Below are 14,405 nucleotides of genomic sequence, written 5' to 3' on the forward strand. Positions count from 1 at the left end.
TTATTTGTTACTCACTTTGGTTAAAAGCATTTCCTAAATGATTGAGTGTAAAATGTTGATGTATATCTGCGTACTGTTGTGGTACAGCACTAGATGAAGTAAAATCTGTAGATGAAGAACAGGTCTGCTTTGATTGTCAGAGACAGTAGCCAGGTTGCTGGGCTCATTACCATTCTAAAGGTCAAGCTTAGTTGCGTGGTGTGCACTATGTGTGTTTATTTATGTTATAGGAGGTGAATCACTGGTTCATAATAAGGAAGCTTCTCTTTATACATTCTCCTTCTGTCATATTTCACAACATTCCCTCAGTCTGTCAGCATAGAGAGAGAGCTGTTTCTGTGCCCTGACTGACTTTACAGTTGCCTTTGCTAGTCTTTAATCTTTGGTTTGTTTTTATCTTGCAGGTGAGAAGGGCACTCTGACCCATGGCTCTATCGTGGATGGGAAATTTGAGGGTTTCATTAAGAGCCATCAGGGCACATACTACGTGGAACCCTCAGAGAGATACCTCAAAGACCAGAATGTGCCCTACCACTCAGTCATGTACCATGAGGATGACATCGGTGAGCTAATATTGGCATTAGAATGACCTACAGCATATCCTTAATCACCTCTTATTTAAGGTTTTACTGTTTCTGTATATAGTGTTGATTATAGTTTCTGTGGATGCTTTAGATTATATAGATACATTTAGAAAACAAACTTGTTTTGTACACTGCCATTTTAAAGGTGAGGAGTCAGTAAGATTTTTTTTTTAATGTTTTTGAAAAGTCTCTTATGCTCATCAAGGCTGCATTGATTGATCAAAAATACAGTAAAAACGATAATATTGTGAAATATTATTACAATGTAAAATATAACTATTTTTAAATTAAATGTATTCTTTTGACTGCAATATTCCTATTGTTTATCAATTTAATGCAGCCTTGCTAATTAAAAAATATTTCTTTCTTTCAAAAACAACTGACCACAAAACTTTTGAATGGTGGTGTATTTAAATCGGTTTTCTAAGGGTGATACATTTTTTTTTTGTTTGTTTTTTTTAGAGAGCCAGCTCAAATCGGTTTTAAATGCTATAAAATGTAAATAAACTGCTTTCAGCATAATCCATTTTACGCACAGTAAAGATCCATATCAAGCGTGCTTCTTTTGACTGATAAATGAAAGCGTCTGAGTGAGTCTGTCTCCAATCTGATGTTCTGAGACTCCCCCAAGTATGATGTGAGACATTTATAATGGCTGGATTAATGGAATTGGTTTCAAATTGCATGTTTTGATTGCTTTTGGATGGAAAAGTGCTGTTATTGTTAGAATTGCATCACATTATGATGGTCATTATAATCTTTTGGAAAGGTGTTTTGGATCATAAGCATGAAATTGAATGTATCAGTGTAATACAAAGCATTATCACACAAATAAAGCAGTTAGGACACAGCAAAATGCAGAGCGCTTCCCCTTTTCCCCTTAAGCAGACTAGGCACAGGCTATAAACAAGCTTGTGGCTTGTAGTTTGCACTAGACCTTACTGTCTTTTGTCTTACTCTCCCTATCTTCATTGTCACTCTCTCACCCTCTCAATCAAACAAAGTGGTGCACTTTTCCAGCTCAACAGGCTGATAAAGCCTCTTAAATACTAGTGTATGTTATCACTATTATAATATCCTCAAGTAAAAGAAATGATAGAAAGTGACAGCCTGTCAAAGATTAGCAGCTTGGTATCTGGTACACTTTTCTCTTTATATAAATAGTATATACACTACTGTTCAAAAGTTTGGGGCAATAGTAGTATTTATTTTATTCATTTGTTTATTTTTTTAAATAAATTAATACTTTTATTGTGCAAAGATGCAATAAATTGTCCAAAAGTGACAGTAAAGGCATTTATAATGCAACAAAAGATTTCTATTTCAAATATTCTTTTGAACATTCTTTCCTTTCTAACTTTCTATTCATCAAAGATGTATCACAGTTTCTGCTTCTGTTTTCAGCATTGATATGAAGAAATATTTGTTGAGCACCAAATCATAATATTAGAATGATTTCTGAAGGATCATGTGACACTGAAGACTGAAGTAATGGCTGCTGAAAATTCAGCTTTGCCATCACAGGAGTAAATTACATTTTAAAATAAATTAAAATAGAAAATAATTATTTTTACATTTTAATATTTCAGAATATTGCTGGTTTACTGTATTTTTGAATAAAATAAATGAAGCCTTGGTGAGAGTAAGAGATTCAGATTGTACATCTGAAAGGTAGTGTACATGCACTTATAAAGTGGATTATTCTGGTGCTGGATGCTGATTGGTTAATATAGCACTTTAAAATATATAGCCTAGTTCACCTGTTTGCTAAAGGCCTCTTAGCTATGTGCATCACTGTTCTAGCATCATTTACTCACCCTCATGTCATTCCATTTATTGTTGCTTCTTTTCACCTTTCTTCTGTGGAACACCGAGGAAGATATTTTGTTAAAAAAAAAAAAAAAAGTCAGTGGGTCCAGTATTCATTGTTGTTTGAACACTCACTACCAGAAAATATTCCTTTACGTTCCACAGAAGAAAAACATCATACAGGTTTAGAACAATATAAAAAGGTGAGTGAATGATGACAGAATTTAGATTTTTCTTTAAGAGAATGCGTTACAATATTGGACACGCAACAAGGAAACTTGCATCTGCTGATAGTATTAACAGCATGTACAGTACTAGTGCAAAAGGAAATGAAGTGTCTTTTCCACACTCCTCTGTCAATTCTAGTACTTTGAAGTGATGAAGTGCTCAGTATCACTATCAGCTGTGGGAGGAACAGGAAAACTATCTCTAGCTCGCTCACATATGCTGCTTACACGCTGGGTTTGTGCATACACAGTAGTTAGAGAGTTTATCATCATTAAAGAGAGCTAAATAATGTATGTTCACTGCAAGTGTGGATAAGGTCAGATAGGGACAGTGAGCTTGTGTCTATGGGAAGGAAAGAGAAAGAGTTAATTGTGGCTAACAATGGTCTATTGAAGCACAAGGACAGAGGTCATAAGGAGGGCAGCTGGAGATGGGAGTGAACTCTGGATCACTCACTAGCTCATGCCAGGCTCAGAATGTTTCCTGTGGGTGTTTCTCCACTTTGAGGAAAACCTCACTGAACATTTAAATGATAAAATCAAAAATTGTGAAGAATGTAATTGACCATATTTAGTCTTGGTTTCAGTCAACTTCTAGAATTAGGCCTAGAATTATTTATTATATCTCATTGGGCTGCTGTTCTTAATCTCTGACTTGTGGGAAATGATTCTCACTTGAGAAATGTAATGCTCCAGTAGAGCTTTAGTCAAAGTCCTGGAGGCTGCTGTAAACAAAGACCTAACACAATCACAAATATATCCCTTTGAGAAAGCAAGAAATTCATCATTTCATCTACATGCATTCATTACAGTGAATACATCTACTGTACTGTATTGATGCAGATGAATGATAACTAGTTTTTTTGTTTGTTTTTTTTTTCTCCAGGAAGTCTTTGTTTTCCTGTAGATGATTTTTTCCCCCAAGCGGGACATGTTCCTGTTCAACATCCTTTTGGTCCTGGGAAAAATCCCTTTCAACCAAGATTTTAGGGTTAGGTTTAGGGCTGGCACAATTCTTAATAAGCTGGCATTTGCCTGAAAAATTCCGCTCATTCCCATGATGCCTTCTCGCAAGGGGTTGTTCCAATACCAGCACCTTGCGGAAGTCATCCAGCTTAAGTTAACCATAATGGAGTTTTTTTAATTTTTTAATTTTATTTTTTATTTAATCTGGTTTTGTTGCATATTTTAGTAAGCTCAGTCATCACAGTATGGTTTGTTAACACTGAAACAGTACAATTCCCGCTTGGGACAACCACAGCTTGCATTTCTGAGTGTTAGTTGTTTGTCAGTTTTGCTTATGTGGTGGTGGTGTTGTTTTTCTGTTTTATTACTCAGCAAAAATGTGTCAGTGCATAAATAATTTTCACTGAAACAGTCCACTTTTTGATTGTTCATTTTTCTTGAGTAAAAAACGAATATGAGATTTTAGCTAAAAGCTCGCCATGCTTCTATTTAGATTACTTTTCTCATCTCAGAAGATAGATTTCGGTTCTCTCCTCGAGGCACTTGTCGTTTCCTCTAGACAGATGTCTCTCTTGTTCTGCCCAACATAGATTTGCATTTGAATGAGGTTGCATTCAATGTGGGACAATAAAAACCTCAGAGAAGATCAGTTGTTGTTGTGATCAGAGATCAGAGTGATAGTCTTTCCTTAACTACCACCAAGACACCTTCAGCCACATACATATTCTCTTCTCATCCGTGCCCTCACCTGAAAGAGCACATTTTGATGACTCATTGTCTGGACTTGTTAACATTATTCCACAACAGTCAGTTCCTGCTTGAAGAAAACAAGTTCTCTCAGGAGCATGAGAGATGTTTATGGGTGAGCTGTCAGCCATAATCTCAGTCCTGAGGTTAGTCGTCCTGTGACGGAAAGACTGATGCAGCAGTTCCACTCAACCATGAGCATCATCATGATATCAGGAAGCCATGCAAATGTAGCTGAATTGTATAGATTATTAAGAGAGAACCCAATGCTGGATCCTCCGTGTCTGTGTGTGGGTACTGTTCTCTGTGGAGTTCTCACAGATGCTGAGTGGACCTTCAGAGCTCTGCTGTCTCATTAGACCAGCTCTCTTCTCTCACTGCCAGTGCCTGGCTGTCCTGGGACTGAGAAACCATCAGCCTAAACCTGTCATGGGTAATTAGACTGGTGTGTGAGAGTTGCACACATGCACACTGCTTAGGTTCTGTTATGTTGTTTTCATTATTTCTTGAAAGTCTGTGCTTATCTAATCCGTGAGTTCCGGATCATAAGCCATCTGTCAGTGACAAGCTGATATTCGTCAGAATGACACCTGTACCAAATTTTAAGGCAGTGACTATTTTTTGCTGTACTGACAGCATTTTACATTTTTTATGTGAGTATCATAAAGTCCTGGAAGCTTGAAATAACATGCCTGAAATAGTGGCTCAGAATTTGGATTCGCTAAGTCCAAAGGTCTTCAACATACTGGTCACATTAGCATCAATAATTTCTTTGATACAGTGCTTGAAATCTTAAAAGATGATAAAAGAATTGAAATTTTTGTTTCTGAACTGAACTGTGTATACCTAATTAACTGTATTTTCAGGACAATTTATACACAGAGGTGAGCAAAATCTGACACCTGTTTTTGGGGAAATCCTCATTTGTAACAACAGTACTAATGAATAGCACATGAAAGCATGCAAAAAGCAGAAAGTGTGTGTTTTTTCTTTTTGTTTTTGTTTTTATTTAAAAAAATTCAGAAAGATGAGAGAGCTCTGTGTGTGTGTACACAGAGGCTTCCAACTACTGGCTTGCATTTTCTGGAATGACTGCACCCTTGAAAGTTAGATTGCATATAGCAGATCACGTCGGTTGACTAACCTGCCAGCAGGAGGGGAGCAAAGACTCTTTGATTATGGATGCTGGCAGGATTTCAGAATAGACTTTCCATTAAAAATATACAATATCTAGAGAAGACACTTGATTATACAGTCATTTTCATTTCTGCTGATGTTTGGTTATTGCAAGAAGTAAAAGCATAGTCCAGAATTAACTCTTTGTCATAAATATGCCAAAAATAGTCACACACACACACACACACCCACATACATACACCCACATATATATATATATATATATATATATATATATATATGATAAAATGTGTGTGTAGTTAATGAAATGACAACTGAGGTGATTTTATATGATTGTTTATATGATCAGATTGTTTGTATATTATATTGTATTGTAATTAATACTTTTATTCAACAAGAATGCAATAAATGTATCAAAAATGAGAGTAACATTGCTACAAAATATATATTTTTTTTGTAATTCTTTTGAACTTTTTTTTTATCAAATAAAATAATCTTTGAGGGAAAAATTATTTCTGGATCATGTGACACTGAGGACTGGAGTAATGGCTGCTGAAAAGTCAGCTTTGCTCTCACAGGAATTCAATAGATTTTAAAATATATTCAAAATAGGAGTTATTTTAAATAATATTTCACTAAATTACTATTTTTACTGAATTTTTGTACAAACCCCAAACTTTTGAACAGTGTTTTGTCCTACTCAGAGAAACTTGATAAAGTTGTTAGTGTGAGTGAAGGTATAGAACCTTTTCTTTGTTCAGTCATCGAATGTAGCTGTCAAGTAGTGATCGGTAAGCAATAGCAGTAATGAAAGAAACTGTCAGTGCTGTATTAAATTCTGTAAATAGTAAGCAGTGCAGTTGATATAAGAAGATTTTATGCTCTGCAGCCACAAAAAGGCTGAGACGTCAAGTATCAGTAACATTTTATGCTGTTCCCATTACAGTAACAGGAATAGGTAGATTTGATAACAGCTGTGTTTGCAGTTCTTCTTTAGGTGTAATGTGTGATAGTGCTCTTTGCAGTTTCCTCGCTGAGAGGCTTCCCTCAGGATAAATGTCTAGTTCTGACTCAAAATCTTTTCAGTTATGTATCATATTCAGATGTGAAATACTGAAGTTTAAAATAAATAGAAAATGTAAATAAAAGGGCATAAAGGGCAAAAATGCAGCAGGTCGCCTAATTAGAGACTTCACATGTTAACAGTATCATTTTAAAATGTACACTAAGAGCATTGTGCTGCTTTGGTTTTCAAGAATCTCTTGATTTTTCCTGCCCAGATTATCCTCATAAATACGGAGCAGAAGGCGGCTGTGCAGATCACACTGTTTTTGAGAGAATGAAGAAATACCAGGCATCTGCAGTGGAGGAGCCCACCCAGGTTAGCGCCAACACCCCTTCACACAACTCCACCGACATCAACAACTAGCACCGTGATTCTGACCTCACAATGCAAACAAACATGGAAACCCCACCACACAGACAGAGCTGGAACATTTCATGTTTTCCATGATTCTGAAGTTCAGATTTCGGTTTGAAACCTTGACTGAACACATCTGTACTTCATCTGATATAAATTAGATATAGATTATAAATGATGAGAAATGATTTTGTGCTCAAACATAAAAATGCTTTTCTTCTCAGCCACTTCAGTTAAGTTTTTATACGTCTTGCTGTTTTCTCTGCAGCAGCAGAACCATGTCATTGATGAAGAGATGGCTGATGGACCAGTGATCCTGAGGAAACGTCGTGCAGCGCAGGTAGAGAGAAATACCTGTCAGCTCTTCATCCAGACGGATCACCTCTTTTTCAAATACTACGGCACCAGGGAGGCTGTGATCGCACAGGTACACCTAAAGCACAGGTGACTTGGTGGTATATAGTGCCTGCAGCTTTTTATATTGTACGCTTATAGGCTTGTTGTTTTGGGTTGTGCAGATTTCCAGTCATGTGAAGGCCATTGACTCCATCTATCAAAGCACAGATTTTCAGGGCATTCGCAATATCAGCTTCATGGTGAAGAGAATCAAGGTGAGTGTGTTTCTCACTTTCTTCAGTCCACTTATTAATTATATGTATGTCGTTCCCTGTTGGAAGCGAAATATGGATTGTGTATTTCATTGTTACTAATATAAATGTAAATATGTCTAGAATATAAACAGGATATTCTTCTTCCTATCCACCATGATTTTCTGACTAGAATACAAGTCTGTCTCGACTGACTGGCTCATGTTGTTACGGTTGTACAGAGGGGTTACAGATCTTGCCCAGTATTGACCAGATGTCAATAAAAGAATGTCAGACCATGTACTGCAGCTCTTTTGAAGATTTGTACAGTTCACTTTTTAGTCCCAGACTACTGCTCTACAATTGATTTTGTTAGCTGCTTAAGGGTCCGTTCACACAGAATGTGTTTTATAAGAGGTTTTGGATAAAAGTGTTCTGTGCGCAAAAGCAGACAAACTTGACACCCTGTTTTAACACGGCACTCTTACATGAGATGGTGAAAAAAGTCAGTGACGTCTTTCTGAGAATGTAGACTTAAGATGTTCGCTCTATCTCGTGTAGACTAAACATTGACTGCTGACTGTTATTTGTATTAAACTGAAGTTTGTTGGCGTCTGCATTTCAGATCAACACTACCGAAGATGAGAAGGATCATAGTAACCCTTTTCGATTTCCCAACATCGGTGTGGAGAAATTTCTAGAACTCAACTCAGAGCAGAATCACGATGACTACTGCCTAGCCTACGTCTTCACAGATAGAGACTTTGACGATGGGGTCCTGGGTCTGGCCTGGGTCGGGGCTCCTTCAGGTACAATCAGAGATGCACATACAAAGTCTCCCCAGTTTTATCTCCTGAGAGGTTTTCAGTGTGTGCTAGTGACCTAAATTAGCATACAGCATACATGTCAGGAGGCAAGGCAGGGAAGAAGACCTGTGAATCAGACATTTATTTTGTTTAAATACATTTGTTTAAAAGTAATAAGCATGTAAATAATTTTAATTCTGTATTCATTATACTTATGAACATAACTGAACAAAATATCCTTATTTAGTTGGATGTGTTTAAATAGCATTGACTCTATTTTGTTCTGTGTTTTCTGTGAGATGTAGGTTTTTTTTTTAGTAGTTATCTAAACTGCGTTAGCCTCAAGGTAAAGAGAAGTTAAGACAAGGACAGCACTGCATCCAAGCTTTGCATACAGAATAGGACTGTAAAGCTGAGTACAACTTGCCTTTCAGCTCCACTTGATAAAAACCCTTTTAGTGTTTTCACATATTTGCCTTTCTTTAACACAAACATGCACACCTTAACAGCGAGATTCTTTTCATCGCTTTTAGTGCATGTTTGTTTCTATTAATGTATTCATGTTGCTAGGGAGGTGTGCATCTCTTTCACCTCTTTGGCATATTCAGAATGTGAGATCACTTTGAGGATTTCAGTTCACTTTTCTGCCTGCTGCACAGACATTCACTAACACGCAGATACACAGCTTGTTGCATAAACAGTTCTGCTTAATTTATTTAAAAATAAAGTTTTTGTATTGATTTTATTCGATAACTCGAGTTGATGAGCATTTATGTTGTCTCGTTTAATGTATGCAGTGTATTGAAGGCTTATTAAGATTGTAAAGCAGTTGAGTCCTCATTAGGGCAATTGTGTTTTTGCACCAGATGGAACTGGATGCTTATGCATATTTCGGTTTCAGTCATGAATATTTTTGAGCATAAAACAAGCTCATATCTACATAATGACTTTTGAATGTCACTTAAAAAAATCTGTAAATGTCTTTTATTTCAACGAAAAGTAAGAATTAAGTATTTGATGGAGTCTTTCTCTTTGCACTCAAAATAAAGAGCTCTCTGGAACATTAGTACACTTATGATGTTAAACCAGTCCTGAGACTTAAACATTGTTCTTCAGGGAGAAACACACACACACACACACACACACACACACACACACATACTCACAAACATCTGGTCAATCAATAAAGGTAAATTAGCATTGTTAAAGTCTGCTGCTTTGGTCCCGCTCCGGCTAGTCACTAGGGACAGCAGCAATTGCTGTCTTTGTGAACCACTGAGCTGAGTGAACAAACTAATCAGCCTACATCTTTGTGTTTGTATGCAAGTGTCTTTGTATCATTAGGCAAGGAATATTTGAAAATTGAAATTCAAACATGCTTACAATTTGATCCTGATAAATTATGCTCATAGTGCTGCTGTAATAATCTGTGATAATACTGATTTGAATGGCTGAATTACAAGTTCAAGCTTTTTCACTCTAGTGTGGACGTTCAAAACAGAAATGACCTGAGATGACAAATTTCAAACTCTAAACTGTTGGAATAAAGGTTCTTAGAGATGTGTAGCCAACCTTGCTTGTGAGTTGTAAAACTGAAGTTTTGTTATTTTGCTAGTACACTTAATTATTTTTCTTTTAGTCTAATTTGAGCAGAAGGTTTGTGGGAGTATAATCACACACAACATTTTTACAGGTACTTGTGTTCTGATGGCAGAGTGGCTTGTGTCTTTGCCCTCTGTCTGTGTACACAACACCGGTTGTTTTTATTCAGTGATATTTGCTTCTTTTGTGGGCATCTGAGCCACCGCTACAGTGAGATCACCTTCATTTCTACACTTCTCAGTGTTGACTGATTAGTCAAGTTACTAGCATCAAACACCAGCGTCACCAAACAGGATTTTGCAGATATTCCCCCATCCCAATCTTCCATTGGTTGGACAAAGAGATGGTCTTGATTCAGCCCCAAATCATTGGTAAAGCCAGTGTTGCTGTGTCAGCATGGTTGGGACAATCAAGCAAACAGCAGGTTGAAAGTGCCAAAGTATTTATACTATCTGGAGAATTATAGTTGGGTCTGCAATAAAATTTGAAATAGAAGTAAAGGAAAAGAAAAGAATAATTAACACTAATTACATTCACTTGAACGTCTGAGGGATGCTTGTAGAAATGTTTGAGTAGAGCAAAAGAATGTATACAAAATATTTTTTATTGTAATGGCCTTTATGATTTCACCACATGAGGATAATGATACCATCACATAGAGATTTTATATAATTTTGGATTTATTTTATTTATTGTTTAATTTATTTATTTTTAATCGGTGCTTCTGGTTTCAGGCAGCTCTGGTGGAATCTGTGAGAAGAATAAGCAGTACTCTGATGGGAAGAGGAAGTCTCTGAACACTGGCATCATCACCGTGCAAAACTATGCTTCACACGTTCCCCCTAAAGTCTCCCACATCACCTTCGCTCATGAGGTCGGACATAACTTCGGCTCTCCGGTGAGTCCTTCTCGATTCATGTGCAGCATCCTTGACAGATTAGCAGTAGACAGCACCCCTCAGCTGAATCCTTTATGAACAAATTCATTTCACTCTCTAAAGCTCTAAGAATAAAGCGTACAGTACTGCCTTTGAGACCTTTAAATTGTCAGATTCATCTAGCTGGTCTTTTGTAGTAACATGACCTCGCATTTTCTCAATCCCGCTTAAAAATAGTGGTTGGTATTTTCAGACTAGTTTTATGTTGTAGTTGCAGGCCAATTAGCATCTAGTTTCTGCCAAATACTTATAGTTCAGTTGCAAAGAGAATATTTTTAGAATGATGATAATTAGTTCATTTAGTTTATAAAGCACTTTCTCACACTCTAAATGTTTTTACAGAGATTCATAGGGATATCTGCTCTCTCTGTATGGTCTGTTCAGGTGGTCAGCTAGAAGACCAGCTGAACATCAGTTTGGTCAGACCCCTTAAGCCAGCTTAGGACCAAAAAACCATCTTTATTCTGATCTACAGGGGTTTTCAGGAGCAATAGGACACCAATCTGTGTACACGAGGAATATTAGAATGCCAAAATTGACTGAGCAAAGGGACATTCCTACTCATTTCAAGAAGCATCCTGACATTTTTAATGACACAGAGACACAGAGAAATGTGCATTACCTGCATAGATTGCAGAGAGAGCACCCCCTTATGGCAAATGCAACCTTAGTTTTTCTTGGTCGTTCTGGTACTGGCCAGGTTTCCAATCCTTCTTACGTAGCTTCAGGCAAATGCTGCAAGGTAATAGCTGCAGGGATAGTGAATGTTTCAAGTGTGTCTGTATGCTTGTTACTGATTACAAGTAAAGCTGATTACGCTTGTCTTCTTTCTCTGTCTTCCAGCATGACTCAGGAAATGATTGCACTCCGGGAGAGTCTAAGACTCAGGACCAGAAAGAAAGAGGCAACTACATCATGTATGCCAGAGCCACATCAGGAGACAAGTTCAACAACAACAAGTTCTCCATCTGCAGCATTCGCAACATCAGCCAAGTGCTGGATAAGAAGAGATCCCTCTGCTTTGTTGGTGAGATTTTAACCTCCTATGAGAATTCACTGTAAAAAAAAAAAAAAAAATGTACTGGTAATTTTCTGCCAGGATATCATCTAGTAGATTTATGGACAGTTTCTAAAACACAATGCAATGACGTGCAAAAGTACAGGTAAAACACCTGTAAAAAATGCAGAAAATTCTTTCATATTAATACAGTACATAGTGCTCTATTTTTTTTTTTTACTGGTTTTTGTATGTCACATGATTGTGTGGAGTAGTGTTTAAGGCTCTCAGCTGGAGCGAGACATGAGCTATCACGGTGGCCTCAAGTGAGGCACTTAACCTCAGATCACTCTGGGAGGATTGTCATTGTAATGAGCTCATGGCGCCGTTCTCTAGAAATGTTTCATCAAAGTCTCAAAAAACTGATTCCACCAGCCCTGATCAGGCGGCAGACTTCTTTTTTTTTTTTTTTTTTTTTTTTTTGTCTCCCTTTCTCTCTCTCACTGTCTTGTTCTTTTCCAGAATCTGGACAGCCCATCTGTGGTAATGGTTTGGTTGAGGTTAATGAAGAGTGCGACTGTGGCTATAGCGATCAATGCAAGGACCAGTGCTGCTATGATGCCAATGCGCCAGAGGCACTGAAGTGTAAACTAAAGCCAAACGTTCGATGCAGGTGCGCAATAAGCACTTTAACAGTCTGTTTAATCTGTGTAATTAGCGGTCACTTGTTCATTAAGTGCAATAAAGCATTCATTTTTTTCTTGTACTTTTCTCTTGTAGTCCCAGTCAGGGTCCATGCTGCACGTCAGAGTGCACCTTTAAGTTCAGCAGTGTGAAATGCAGGGATGAGTCTGAGTGTGCTTTTCAGGGCATGTGCAATGGAAACTCTGCCCAGTGCCCCACCTCAACGCCTAAAGAAAACTTTACATCCTGCCACACAAATACCCAAGTCTGCCTTAGTGGGGTATGTGCTGCATCGTGAGCTGTGTGCTCATTCTGTATAGTGCCTATAGAATGTTCTCTGTCCCTTGGAATTGACAATGCTATTAAAAAAAAGTCTCAATGTTGAGAATTTAATATCAAACTGTAATACAATTTGACCTATTTGTTTTCATGTTGGCACGAAAAAATATTGTCATGTTGGCCCAAATGCATACACATGAAAACTTCCAAGCATTGAATATTTCTCACTGTATATGTGCATATGCGTGTGTAATAGTTGACTTTGTTTTGAGGACATTTTGTCTGAGAATGTCATTTCTTTCTCTTTCAGGTTTGCTCTGGCTCTATATGTCAGAAGTACAATCTAGATGTTTGCACTTGTGCCACTGAGGAGGGGAAAGACGACACAGAACTGTGTCATGTATGCTGTATGGTTAAGGGTGAGTAACACCGACAGATTTCTCAAGCATGCAGTCTAGACCCCAACAAATCTCCAGCACTTAACATGTAGCCTTTTTTAATTGTCACAAAACGTGTAAAGTAATTGCAAAGAAATATATGTTTTAAATATGTATTTAACACCAATTATAAACTGTATTCTTTTCAATTTTACTAATCCCATTCTTTCTTTTTGTCTTTGTAGGTCAGCCCAACACTTGCAGCAGCACTAGCTCAGATAAATGGGCTAAGTTCTTTAACAAACAGGTCACCACGTTACAGCCTGGCTCTCCTTGTAATGACTTCAAAGGTTACTGTGATGTCTTCATGAAGTGTAGGCTGGTGGATGCCGATGGCCCTCTGGCAAGGCTTAAGAAGGCCATTTTCAACCCTGAGCTTTACTCGAGCATTGCAGAGTGGATAGTGGCAAGTGTCTCATTTATGTAATCCCTGCATTTGTTTGCAGCTTTAATCGCTATAAAAGACCATGAGAAGCGATATTTCACTCAACAATATTATTTATCACTTGCAGTGCTCATCTCATTTTAATATTTGTGTTTCAGGAGCATTGGTGGGCGGTTCTTCTAATGGGCATTGCTCTCATCATGCTAATGGCTGGGTTCATCAAGATCTGCAGTGTGCACACACCTAGCAGCAACCCTAAATTACCCCCACCCAAACCACTGCCAGGTAATGTACCCCAAATGATCCCTGTCTAAACCACATGGCTGAGACTTCCCTACCAAACCACAGCCAGGAATATATCCCAGATGACCACAAACATATAGCTCGTCTGTATACTATTATTACACACACTTGTTACATAATTCACTAGCAGATAAATGCATTTAAAATTCAGTCTTTCTTTTTCAAGAAAAACAAGCCAGACTTGATTTTTGTCCACTCAAATGCTCTGTAGAATAGGAATGTTCCTCCCTCTTGTCGCATACTTCAGTTTTGATGGTAATGTTTAGTGTATGCATGCAGCAAATGTATATTCTTTCAAAGTGTACTCCATTTCATAGATTGCACAAATGCAGGTGCTCGACACATATACTGGAAAGTTTAATCCTTGTCTAATGTCTGTGCCATTTTTCTCCAGACATTATGAGCGATAAAAATATCATTGTATTTGTTTAAGCTGGAGTTGTGGGCATGTATTGGGTATCATTTAAAAAATGTTTGATATCGATACCAATACCAATA

The 14,405-nt window shown here is 37.5% G+C and overlaps 1 protein-coding gene across 2 annotated transcripts in view; it reads left to right on the forward strand.

Annotated features, from left to right (window-relative positions):
* adam10a (ADAM metallopeptidase domain 10a) overlaps positions 1-14,405 on the forward strand; it is a 62,336-nt gene that overhangs the window by 44,869 nt on the left and 3,062 nt on the right. The window contains exons 4-15 of one of the 2 annotated variants that reach the window (XM_058782002.1): positions 405-563; positions 6,751-6,851; positions 7,159-7,317; positions 7,409-7,501; positions 8,103-8,286; positions 10,620-10,783; positions 11,666-11,849; positions 12,342-12,492; positions 12,600-12,783; positions 13,093-13,201; positions 13,405-13,625; positions 13,763-13,889. In XM_058782002.1, coding sequence (XP_058637985.1) covers positions 405-563; positions 6,751-6,851; positions 7,159-7,317; positions 7,409-7,501; positions 8,103-8,286; positions 10,620-10,783; positions 11,666-11,849; positions 12,342-12,492; positions 12,600-12,783; positions 13,093-13,201; positions 13,405-13,625; positions 13,763-13,889 — 1,836 coding nt within the window. The remainder of the gene's footprint in view (positions 1-404; positions 564-6,750; positions 6,852-7,158; positions 7,318-7,408; positions 7,502-8,102; positions 8,287-10,619; positions 10,784-11,665; positions 11,850-12,341; positions 12,493-12,599; positions 12,784-13,092; positions 13,202-13,404; positions 13,626-13,762; positions 13,890-14,405) is intronic. The other variant, XM_058782003.1, reaches the window with a different exon arrangement.

Source organism: Onychostoma macrolepis, chromosome 07 (assembly GCF_012432095.1).
Source record: "Onychostoma macrolepis isolate SWU-2019 chromosome 07, ASM1243209v1, whole genome shotgun sequence".
In the NCBI taxonomy this organism is placed as follows: Eukaryota; Metazoa; Chordata; class Actinopteri; order Cypriniformes; family Cyprinidae; genus Onychostoma; species Onychostoma macrolepis.